Source organism: Mus caroli, unplaced genomic scaffold, assembly GCF_978045245.1.
Source record: "Mus caroli unplaced genomic scaffold, Mus_caroli_1 scaffold_15, whole genome shotgun sequence".
Classification (NCBI taxonomy): domain Eukaryota; kingdom Metazoa; phylum Chordata; class Mammalia; order Rodentia; family Muridae; genus Mus; species Mus caroli.
This window is the reverse complement of record NW_028227270.1, coordinates 71,323,659-71,336,192: the sequence shown is the minus strand read 5'-3', so window position 1 is coordinate 71,336,192 and position 12,534 is coordinate 71,323,659. Positions and strand designations below refer to the sequence as shown.

Below are 12,534 nucleotides of genomic sequence, written 5' to 3'. Positions count from 1 at the left end.
TGTTGTCTGCCTTCCTGGTGCCTACTCCAAGAGTTCTTCACCCAGTCCCTCCTCTCCTTTGCCTCTGAGAGGATGCTCCCTCCACCCCTCACCCGCCCACCACCCGCTCACATAGGTGGATTTTATTTACTGATCTATGTTTAACCATCCCTGCATCTCTGGGATAAAGCTAACTTCATCATGATGACCTTTTTGGTGTGTTCTTGAATTCTACTTGTATTTTATTGGAAATTTTGTGTTCCTGTTCATTGGCCTATAATTTTCTCTCTCTCTCTCTCTCTCTCTCTCTCTCTCTCTCTCTCTCTCTCTCTCTCTCTCTGTCTTTTGTCTGGCTTTCATTCAATTCTCAGAATTAAAAAAAAAATTCTTGATTTCTCCTTCACATAGTTTGGTTTTTGTAGTATGTTGTTTAGCATCCAGGAATTGGTATATTTTATTTATTTTCTTTAATGCATGGGGTCAGATGGAATGCAGGACATGTAGATTCCTACATTTGTTGAGACTTGCTTTGTCTGTTAGTATGTGGTCTATTTTGGACAAAGCCCCATGGGCAGCTGATAACAGCCTGCATTGTTTAATGTTTGCTGGAGTTGTCCCCTTAGGTGCATCTGACTTATGATGCCATGTAACTTTTATTAGCTTTTTAAGGATTGTGGATTTTGACATTATCCATAAGAAAATAGAACACCCGTAATTAATCTAAAAATGTACTCAGAAATTCTCTACACCAAAGTAGGACTGGTGCATATGACAGGGACTGCATGTTTGGATGTCAGCACAGTGGCAGGGTAGATTAGCACAGAAATGAATTGTTTCCAATAGAAAAACATTTCTGTCAGAGACTTGAAGTGCCAGTGCATGGGGATGCTGAGAGGAAGGGGAGGGGAAAGTAGGGAAGGGACTCGGTGAGGTAGGGACCAGGAGGGAAGGGGAAGCAGCATTTGAGATATAAACAAATAAATTAATTAAGAAAAGAAAAAAAAAACCAGTCCATTTAAATGTTTGAGTAGATGTCACCTGAAACTGCACAAAATCAGGATATATTCTTTTACTAGAGGTGAAGAGCAGTCATTGGGTTTAATGTTGGGAAAGATAGAGGGACAATCATATTACCTAGGAAGATCATTCTGGAGCGTTAGCCAACATAGAGAAACCTGCCTGGGGTCATGGTGACTGGGGGTCTCAGGGAGGGAACCGAGTGGACTCAATTGGAGGTCTGTGGTTTCTCTGCAGGTGCTTCCTGTGTTACTGGGCAGGCCTGTGTGACACAGCACTCAGTAACCACCCATGGTCACACAGTGCAAGTTCTATTCAGGACCCTGTTCTAGTCAGAGAGGAAGGCAGACTGTGGGCAGTCTCTGCCCTATCTATCACCCAGGCTGAGGTAAGTGATGCAGTGTCCTCAGCCTGCATGAAGGTGAGTGGAGGCCCCTGGGATAGATGTTCCCTATGGCCATCCTAGAGATGCAGGTAGAGATTCTCCCACCTCTGAACTGGGACTGTGACATGCTGTGTAAAGATGACACCTCGAACTGACCGTGCCTTCCCATGTGCCCTGTCTCTTACATAAACTGCACTGAGACAGGATGAATGCTGACCTTCCTCGGCGCCATCACTGTAGGAGAGAAACCACTGTGCAGAAAGGCATGAGCACGAACCTGGAAGCAGCTCCTACCTGGGTAGGAGCCGTGAACATCTGAGGAGCAGCTCCAGGAGGCAAAAAGAGTCTCTTTGCAGGGAAAAAACCCCAGTGTTTATTACCAGGAGGCATGGGGTAATAATGGCTGGGCAGATGGGACATCTGGAAGACTTCCCTAGTGGGGCAAGGCTACTACACTTGACCTATTTTGGTAAGGTCTTTCTGTCAGATGCTCCCAGGGCATAAGTGCCTGAGTGCTCCTGGCCTCCATTTTCCCCATACTTAATTATTCTTTTTGGGACCTGTAAGATGACCAAATCCCATTCCTTCCTTTGCACTTTGATATGGGTCAAAGGCTTTATGGCCAACACCCAACTGCTGCTTGTCTCCACTTGTTCGGTATCTGAACGAATGCTTGTGCCCCCTGTGGCTTCTATGTGGACAGGGCTCCTTTCCATGTTTTGATCTGTCATGATCTGGGTAATAGGCTCTCTGGGCAGCAGGACTTGGCTGCTGCTTGTCTCCATTTTCCCTGTACCTGAATTCCTGGTGCTTCTCTGTGAGGGTGTAGAGCTGGTCAAAGCCCATTCCTCTCCTCACTCTACTCTGATGTTGATCATGGGCTCTCAGGGCATCAACATTTGACTCTTGCCTGTCTCTAGTTCCCCTGTACATGAACAAATGGCTGTGTCCTTTTGGACAAGTGTGATTACAACTCATTCTTCTCCCTGATTGGCTAGTCTTTGGGTCATAGACCCTCTCAGAAGAGTGGGAAGAGGCCTCCAGCTGGGATAACAGTTGTTCCACATCACACCGCTGGATCTTGGACGGGTCCTCTATTTTAAGGCCCAGAGTGTCTACTAGGATGTGGACCACAGCATTCGAGAGAGACTGTGCTTCAGTTGCCATACTATGCATGAACTTCCCTTTTATCTGACTCTGTAGAGTGGATGGTGGGGCGCTTTCATTCTTCACAGAATCTCCCTGCCCACTGTATTTTGTTTCAAGGTTAAGATATTGTAAATTTCTTTTGATTTCTGTCAGAAGGCTTCTTACATTTCCTGGCATATCAGCCAGACTCTCAGGAATGACTATAGCCTTGGACTGGGTGGAGGTATGACGACAGCCTTGAGAAGACTGCACTCCCCCAAGTCTTTCTTCCTGGCTTCTGGCTCTGAATCTCATAAAATCCCCCTTCTCTTCATTAGGATGAAACATTTTGTGATGACTTCTTGGAGTCTCATCCTTGGGAACCCCAAGTTTATGAGTTTCCTGGCTGTGAGTTTTCCTCATGAGCACATCACGTAGGCCCTCAGAGGTCTTGGGATCTTTGTATCTATTTTGGTATCTGGGTAGTGAGTCCTGTGAAGACCAGATGACTGTGGCAGGGTGCACAGTACGTTGATGGTCTGTAAGGAGCCTAGCAGTGGATGTCAGTGGCTGCTTATCTGATGTGAAGTCAACATCACTAATCACCCGTGGTTTTAGAGGTGGGCCTCTTGAGTGAAGGAGACATGTTTGGAAATGGCCTAGTTTTCTATCAGCCCTTGCAGATTCAAAGGCTCTGGGATTGCTATTGATGTTTTGGCCACCAGGAATCTTGCTGGGCCCAAGGGTTTCTTTCTGTGGATGAGGTGTCTCTTTTCTTATCTCCATTATTCCGTTGGTCTGTTTGGACACTGAAGGTGGAGTCCTTACTCCAGGAGAAGCCATTGTGCTTCCCCAGAAGGGATGTCCTGAGGCCACATTGCCAAATCTCTTCCATGGTACTTGCCCAGCAATTCTTGAGCTAGTTCTTGGCTGCAGGCTGCCTCTTCCAGTCCCTCGGATAGTCCTACTCTCCTGGGTTCTTGCCAGGAGGCAGTAAGCATTGACCCAAGTATTCAGAGTTCTACGGGATGCAGCTTCATCAGCCTCAGAGTGCCCAGAACTGGCAGCAGGGGAAGATGTTCCTTGGGTCTCCTTAACCTCTGAAGATGAGTGGGCAGACAGAGTATTCTGCAGCCCGGTAGCTGATACTATTTTTAACTTTGTCCCTCCTGGATCTTGGTGATGCAATTTTTCTGGGATCACAGCAGCCTTGGAAGAGTGTTCAGCCTTAGAAACACAGGTGTCTGATAAAGGATACACAGGCTGGGGAAGGTATGAGGTTGGAACCCCAGATTGGATGTCATCTCTTGACTCAGGAGCCTGCAGATAGGGTCTCTCTCTGTATTTCAGAAGAAACTGTGCGATATTTGATTCCAGCTTCATTTGAGTCTTTGGGTCAAGGAAGAAAAGATTCTGGGCAGTGTTCACATTGGACAGCTGGTCTGTCCTCAATGCAGGTTTCTTGGGTTCTAGGCTCTTCCCAGTGGTGCTGCTTGAAGTGCAAGGCAGGCGGCCATCCTTGATGGAGTCGTGCTGGTAAACTGGCCTCTTCTTTAAGGGTAATCTTGAGGGATCAGACTCCATCATCTGACTTGACTTGTAGGGCTTGGAGTCCAGGATGAAGGGTTGGGCAGTCTGGGAAGGTCCACTCCCATTCTTGGACTGGTGAGGATTGTTTGCTGGGAAATGTCCTGCAGAGTTCATCAGCTCCTGGAAGCAGGGGCATTGATGGTCTCGTTCCTTCATCACCCTGTATTTCTTCTGTCTCTCATGATCCTGCACCATCAGGCAATGGTCAGGAAGGATGGAGGCTGACCTGATTGCTTCAGTGAGCAGGGTGCCCCAAGGCAAGTTGTCAGCGGACTGTCTAATGGCTTCTTGTTGTTTTGGGACATTAGAGCCTCTAGAGTCTTTCCACTTCAGACCCTTTTGCTGGGGCTGGTTTTCAGTTGGGAGGGATGTCAGTACCTTCATCCTAGGGTTAGAATATGTTGTTCCACAGGCCCTACTTTTGGATGAAGAAGGTGCATTTTTTGGTTTAGAGCTTGGGTGTCTGTTCAATAGCGGGGTCTCTGTCACATCTAGGAAGCTTCGTGTCCTAAGTTGATGGGGTAATGACTGGGTCTGGGAAAGGTGTGGAGGTCCTTGAGCCAGAGGAAAAGCTGGCAAGGGGCTATATGAATTACTGAAGGGTAAAGTTTTGTTTTTTACAGAGGGAGGTTTCCTGGAGACCCAGGCAGTGGCCACAACTGACTCAGGGAGCTCAGAGGATATGCCCCAGGAAATCTGGTTACATTTCTGCTGTATAAGTTCTTCTAAGACCTGGAGGTAAGACAACATTGGAGAAATGGGAAGCTCATCCAGTTTCTTATTAGAATTCCAAAATGGTTGTTCTGTGGAATCCAGAAGAGGATTCTTGGTGGGGCTGCAGAAGACAGGGGGCAAAAGCATCAGACCCACGTAGAGGTTCCAGAGGCCCATTCGTCTGCATGAACATGGCATCTATATCCCACAGCTCCTCCACTGTCTCCATATCCCATATCTTTTAGTGTCTAAGAGGGCTATATTTTAATCCCACCATACATAGTATGTTCGTTATGAAGAGCCCCAGCGTCTGAGTTCACATTTTGAATTGTGGTTTGAATGATTGCACAGACGGTAGATTTCTTACCTTTCCATAGGTGGTGATACGTTCTGAGTGTCCTGTGCATCCTTTCTGCTGCTTCTATAATCTGAAAATAAAGCCCGTGTTATGGAAAACCCACAAAACTCCATACATTCCATGAGAATGTGAGAGGCACCTCTCGTAAGCACCATTCAAGCTAGGACTCTAATGCCCAACCACCAGAGTCTAGGGACACAGCACATTGAAAGTGAGCAAGAGGAGGGAATGAGGGACCTCTTCTCTCCATTCACACTTTTCTTGCCCCTACCTCAACCACTCTCATTTCATATGTAGCACAGTGAGGGTTAGTTATCTGAAAGAGAAATGCAGCATGGAGAATTGAAGCTACTTGCTGTCAGGGAGACATTGTAGTCCCTGACATCACTCCAGTGCCTTGAACAACACTCCCATCGGCAGTATCCAGCCCAGGCCAACTACAGTTACTTTCTGTCACAAAAGCTAATGATTCCCTGGTTCTGATTTTCCCAGAAGCCCCTTCTTCCTTTCTACATCTCATGTCCTCAGCGAGCATGGCTATCATCATGACCCTGGTCACTAAGGGGCAGGCCAGCTGGAATTCTTCTCCACAGGAAAGCAGAAGCCTACCTTTTATAGCAGCAGTTTCCTTTCTGGTGTTGCTCTGCCCCCTCTGCACATCCTGCCGGTTAGAAACAACACAAATGAGCTGAGGTCCCTTCTTCCTCTCTCTTTTAGACAGGCGGCCTGTTATCTGTGATCGTGAATAGCAAGAAATCCATATTTTCCAGGGAGTGTTCTCATCCATCCTTGACTCATTCACACTGTGTATAAACATAGTTCCTCTTGACCTCATTGGGAAAATAGCAGAAAGGACTGTCTGTGCCATGCTTACCAGGGAAGTCCTCAGTCAGTGTACCTCAGACAGGCTCCTACCCAAGGCTGAGCTCTGCAGCTGCCTCTGGGCTGTCAGGTGATATCTGCTCCCTCAGAGCAGAGGAGACTCAAGGCCTGGTCCGAGGCCCTTGGTCTCATCACCTGCATCACTCCAGTTCAACACAAACAAAAGCAGGTTCCTGAGCGGAGGACAGATGACCTTTCCCATAGTTTGTCCTGTGTTCTCACCAACTCAGAAATGCATTCTCTCCATGGAGCCTCACTTATCCTTAGTGACCTCTCTGCTGCCCCGTACAAATGGTGTGAGAGATTCAGGCAGACACTTCTGGGCCACACTCCCATCTGCCCTGCTGAGGTGCTGGTATGTTTAGAGATTTCCCCTTACTTGTCTGTAGCTAGACTTTAGCTACTTCCTAGGTTCTTCTTTCTTCCACCCTTTTCCACCCCTTCTTCTTCCACTCTTTCTATCCCCTAACACTACATAGGAGAGAAAAAAGGATAGAGGGGGAAGGAGGCCAAGTTATTGTTAGACTATTTCCTGCTGATTAGGGGTGTTGAGTTTCTTGGGGCAAGTTTGATCTTAACCCTCAGGATATCCAATTTCTTCTTTCTTCCTTGACCTTGACTAACAAACCACAAACAACAGTAATCAATAGCATCTAATGAACAGCCAACAACCCACCATGCCTTCCAAGGCACAAGGACCTATTTACCCTCTGAAAAGTGACCAGACTTCCAAATGTCACACAAACATAGAAACTATCTTCTGCTGGCAGAACCGTACCCATGCTAGAGCACTAGGCATGTCATAGCTGCTGTGCACCATCTGTAGCAGTCCAGTATTCCACACCTCAGATTAATACAAAAATAGATTTCTGTCTTTTTTTAAAAAAAACACCAAGTGTAAAATCTCTCACTACTGCAGTCTTTTTAGGGAATGGGAGAGTAACAGTCATGATCAACAGACTGTAGCTCCGTTGTGTGTGAACCACGGCCCTCCTTACCTTCGGCATGTCCATTTTGTTCTCAGGTGGTGGTGACACTGGGTACTTCTTCAGGAATGGGATTAGTAGGAAAAAGAGCCCCACTCCACATATAATGCCAAAGGTCATTTCTATTGCTATGTGCATGGAGCTGGGGCTCACCCATATGTTACTTATGGTTTCCATGGAAAGGAGAGATTTTTCTATCTTCTGAATCCAGTGCAACCCTAGGACAACTGAGCTGTGGTGTACAGCACGTGACTTGTCAAGGGGGCTCAGGCTACATCACACAGCTGTGGCCTCCTCATCACAAAGGACTAGTGCTAGGAGGGATGGTGCCATGCCCCTCCTGCTCCTCCACCCCAGTGGCACAGGCACCTCCTGGCTTTTCCTCTTCCCTCCTTCCAATTCCTGCTGCTGTAGCTGTCAAAGATAGATCTCTGTCCATGTTTTGTTTCTCCTCCCTGAGCCCCAGTATTTCTCTGCCTCCTAGAAGGTGTCCGTTTGAGTCCCTCAGGTTCTTAGTTTTGAAAAAGTGAGCCTCTCTGTGGAACTTGCATTGTTTCTTAGGGATGTTACTCTTAGGATATCTTCTTTCTACACATCCACATCTCTTCATTCTGAGAGTATAGCTTATCTTAAATGAGACACGAAACTTCCACTTGTATCATATTCATTTAACTGAGTCAGTTTACATAAAATAAAATTTTAGATTACTTTCTTCAGCAATAGAACAGTAAGAAAAAGTGACATTCGTTTCTGCATCATAAGAATGCATGTGGGTAATTGTGGATTGAACCTTCAATGATAATTTGAATGTTTATCTTCTGACTATCACAAATAAGGCTGCCATGAACACAGTGCAGCACATGCCCCTGTGGCATGGTAGGACATCGTTTGGGTATATGTTCAAGAGTGTTAAGGCTGCGTCTTCAGGTAGATCTATGTCCAATTTTCTGAAGAACCTCCAGCTTGATTTCCAGAGTGGTTGTACCAGTTTGCAATCCCACCCGCAATGGAGGAGTGTTTCTCTTTCTCCACATTTTCACTAACATGTGCTGTCACCTGAGGATTTTGCTTCTTTCCTCTATAGGTTAATTTTTCAGGTAGCAAATTTTATTAGAATTAATTAATGATTTTTTATACCTAATTGTGTCACTATAGTGAGCAGTGCCACAAACAGCATGAATGTCAGGGTATCTCCTTGGCAGGATGTAGACAGTGTCCTGTCAGTCCATGCTTTTGATTGGTAGAGCTGGCTCTAGGGTAGTTGTGGTTTTTTTAGGAACTTCTACTAATGTCCACCCTGCAACTCCAGTTAGCATCCTCATTAGCAGTTGCTGAGGGTCCTTTCCCCACATCTCTGATGGATTTTTTTGTTCTCATTTGTTGTCTTGATCCCAGCCATTGTGGTATAGGTGAGATGGAATCTTAAAGTGGTCTCAAGTGGAGTTTCTCTGAAGAACAAGGATGTTGAACACTTTGTAAAATATTCATTGACCTCTGTGTTTCCATTAGAAAACTGTTCATGTATTTAATACATAGTCTATGTATTAATTGGATGGTTTGGGGAGTTGTTTAATATTTACAGTTCTTTGTATATTTTATATTATAAGTACATGATGGAGGCTGTGTCCTTTAGTAATAGTCTCTTCTTTGCATTTTATTTTATTTTATTTTATTTTAGAGACATGGTTCTCTGTGTTGCCCTGGTTGTCCTGGAACTGACTCTGTAAACTAGAGTGGCATTAAACTCAGAGATTCTCCTGCCTCTGTTTCCTGAGTGCTGGGATTAAAAGTATGTGCTACCCCTGCCCCACATGAAAGCATATTTTGCTGCACAGAAGCTTTTGAATTTCATGTAATCTCATGTGTCGATCTCTGATCTTTTTCCTGTACTGTTGGCGTTCAGACAGTTCTCACCTATGCCTGCACTGTTGGCGTTCAGTTCTCACCTATGCCTGTACTGTTGGCATTCAGTTCTCACCTATGCCTGTACTGTTGGCGTTCAGACAGTTCTCACCTATGCCTGCACTGTTGGCATTCAGTTCTCACCTATGCCTGTACTGTTGGCATTCAGTTCTCACCTATGCCTGCACTGTTGGCATTCAGTTCTCACCTATGCCTGCACTGTTGGCGTTCAGTTCTCACCTATGCCTGCACTGTTGGCATTCAGTTCTCACCTATGCCTGCACTGTTGGCGTTCAGTTCTCACCTATGCCTGTACTGTTGGCATTCGGTTCTCACCTATGCCTGTACTGTTGGCGTTCAGACAGTTCTCACCTATGCCTGCACTGTTGGCGTTCAGTTCTCACCTATGCCTGTACTGTTGGCATTCAGTTCTCACCTATGCCTGCACTGTTGGCGTTCAGTTCTCACCTATGCCTGCACTGTTGGCATTCAGTTCTCACCTATGCCTGCACTGTTGGCATTCAGTTCTCACCTATGCCTGCACTGTTGGCGTTCAGTTCTCACCTATGCCTGTACTGTTGGCATTCAGTTCTCACCTATGCCTGCACTGTTGGCGTTCAGTTCTCACCTATGCCTGCACTGTTGGCATTCAGTTCTCACCTATGCCTGCACTGTTGGCATTCAGTTCTCACCTATGCCTGCACTGTTGGCGTTCAGTTCTCACCTATGCCTGCACTGTTGGCGTTCAGTTCTCACCTATGCCTGCACTGTTGGCATTCAGTTCTCACCTATGCCTGCACTGTTGGCGTTCAGTTCTCACCTATGCCTGCACTGTTGGCATTCAGTTCTCACCTATGCCTGCACTGTTGGCATTCAGTTCTCACCTATGCCTGCACTGTTGGCGTTCAGTTCTCACCTATGCCTGCACTGTTGGCATTCAGTTCTCACCTATGCCTGCACTGTTGGCGTTCAGTTCTCACCTATGCCTGTACTGTTGGCATTCAGTTCTCACCTATGCCTGTACTGTTGGCATTCAGTTCTCACCTATGCCTGCACTGTTGGCGTTCAGTTCTCACCTATGCCTGTACTGTTGGCATTCAGTTCTCACCTATGCCTGCACTGTTGGCATTCAGTTCTCACCTATGCCTGCACTGTTGGCGTTCAGTTCTCACCTATGCCTGCACTGTTGGCATTCAGTTCTCACCTATGCCTGCACTGTTGGCATTCAGACAGTTCTCACCTATGCCTGCACTGTTGGCGTTCAGTTCTCACCTATGCCTGCACTGTTGGCGTTCAGTTCTCACCTATGCCTGTACTTTTGGCATTCAGTTCTCACCTATGCCTGCACTGTTGGCGTTCAGTTCTCACCTATGCCTGCACTGTTGGCATTCAGTTCTCACCTATGCCTGTACTGTTGGCATTCTGACAGTTCTCACCTATGCCTGCACTGTTGGCATTCAGTTCTCACCTATGCCTGCACTGTTGGCATTCAGACAGTTCTCACCTATGCCTGTACTTTTGGCATTCAGTTCTCACCTATGCCTGCACTGTTGGCGTTCAGTTCTCACCTATGCCTGCACTGTTGGCATTCAGTTCTCACCTATGCCTGTACTGTTGGCATTCTGACAGTTCTCACCTATGCCTGTATTGTTGGCGTTCAGTTCTCACCTATGCCTGCACTGTTGGCATTCAGACAGTTCTCACCTATGCCTGCACTGTTGGCATTCAGTTCTCACCTATGCCTGCACTGTTGGCATTCAGTTCTCACCTATGCCTGTGTATGAGGTGAGTCCCCTTTTCTTCCTCTAGCAGCCTCAGTGTTCCAGCTCAGGTCTTTCGTCTGAGTAGCTAACTCCTGGGCCCAGAATGATTTTGTGTGCATTGGTGACTGCTAAGCTAGACTTTTGTTTCTACATTAATGAAGCCACAGCCTTGGTATGTGAGAATTGAGTACTGTGGGCCTGTGAGGGTAGACCACATGATAGACATCTGGAATATCAAGGGCTTTAGTAGTAGGTGGTTGTCTCTCAAAATGATTGCATCTAGGAGATTCACGAGGATGCTTCTGAGGAAGTTAGGTATCTTGTGGCATGGCTACATCCCTGATCCTCAGAAGGAAGTATTAATGTCCCTTCCTGATTTTTTTTTTTTTTACTGGGGAGAATAGAACCGGGTAAAAAAGGTACCCATATACACTGCCCTGTTACGCACTGCCCATGTTCAAATTTCTTATACTGCCAGATGGAGCAGTTATAGTCAGTAGCAGCTGCTGTGTACCAGAATCTTCGTATCCCAACATAGCCTACTAATGTCCACCTGACAAGAGAGGCCCTTGAATTTCAGAGATGATCAGTAACTTGCTCTTTGGCACAGAGCTTATATGGTTGACACATGTTGAAATACCCAGTTTCCGACATCAACAACAGACAGACTGGATCACAGCCCTCTGATGGGCTGGATTATTGGAAAGATTTTGGTTAAATTTGGTTTTGTAGTGGTATATCTTGGTTCCTCCATCTCTGCTTATTGATAGTTTTTATTCTGGGCTGACCTCTGTGGTCTCTTAGGGTCTGCAAGACATCTGTCTAGAGCTTTCTATATCTTAGGGTTGCTGTCCAAAAGTCAGGTGTAATTCTGATAGGTCTACCTTCATATGTTACTTAGTCTTTTTCCTTTACAGCTTTTGAGGTTTTTTTTTTTTTTTTTTGTTCCATACATTTACTGACTTGATTATTATGTGGCAGAGGATTTTCTTTTCTTGTCCAACTTGCTTATTGTTCTGTAGGTGTCTTGTACATTTATAGGCATATTTATCTTTAGATCAGGGAAGTTTTTTTTCCTATGATTTTGTTGAAGATATTTTCTGGGCCTTTGAGCTGGGACTCTTCTCCTTCTGTTTTTATTACTCTTAGACTTGCTTTTCTCAGCGGGTCCTACATGTTCTGGATGTTTTCTGTCATGAACTTTTTAGCTGTTGTATTGACTTCTGATATTGTATTGTCTATGCTTGAACTTTTCTCTTCTATCTCCTGTACTCCCTTGGTGACACTCACATTTTTAATTTATGTTCTCTTTCCTAGGTTTACCATCTCTAGGATTGCCTCAGTTTGTATTTTCTTTATTGCTTCTATTTTCATTTTCAGGTGTTGGGCAGTTTTATTCATATTCTTCACCGGTTTGATTGCATTTTTCCTGTATTTCTTTATATATATTCTTTTAATGCCTCTACCTCTTTGAATGTACTTCCCTGTATTTCTTTAAGGGGTTTATTCATGTCCTCTTTAGAGGCCTCTGTCAACTTTAATTTTTTTCAATTCTTATATTATGATGGTTCTTAAATGCTTTACTGTCCCTTGTAGCCCACCACCTACCAGAGGTAGTGAAAAAGAAAGGAGATGGGGGAAATGGACCTGTTTAGAAAGGTTATTTAGAGCAACTCCTGTCTATATTGTATGGAAATCAGCAGTTCTGTTTACAGGTTAGGAGGCAGAGGCAGCTTGACTCACTTCCAAACTCTTCACGGATACAACATCAGTCTAGTTCAATAGAGTCGGGTTAGCAACAGCAGTGGCAGGACCTATCAGAGACAGCCA

General features: G+C 45.5%; 1 protein-coding gene across 1 annotated transcript; it reads right to left on the bottom strand.

The window, feature by feature from the left end:
- Positions 1 to 1,745: 1,745 nt before the first annotated feature.
- LOC110308073 (uncharacterized) lies at positions 1,746 to 7,244 on the bottom strand. The gene is given in 5 exon segments (XM_021180414.2): positions 1,746 to 1,927; positions 1,929 to 4,934; positions 5,181 to 5,241; positions 5,781 to 5,832; positions 7,052 to 7,244. Coding segments are annotated over 5 exon segments (3,369 nt in total). The 5' UTR covers positions 7,217 to 7,244; the 3' UTR covers positions 1,746 to 1,842.
- Positions 7,245 to 12,534: the final 5,290 nt, after the last annotated feature.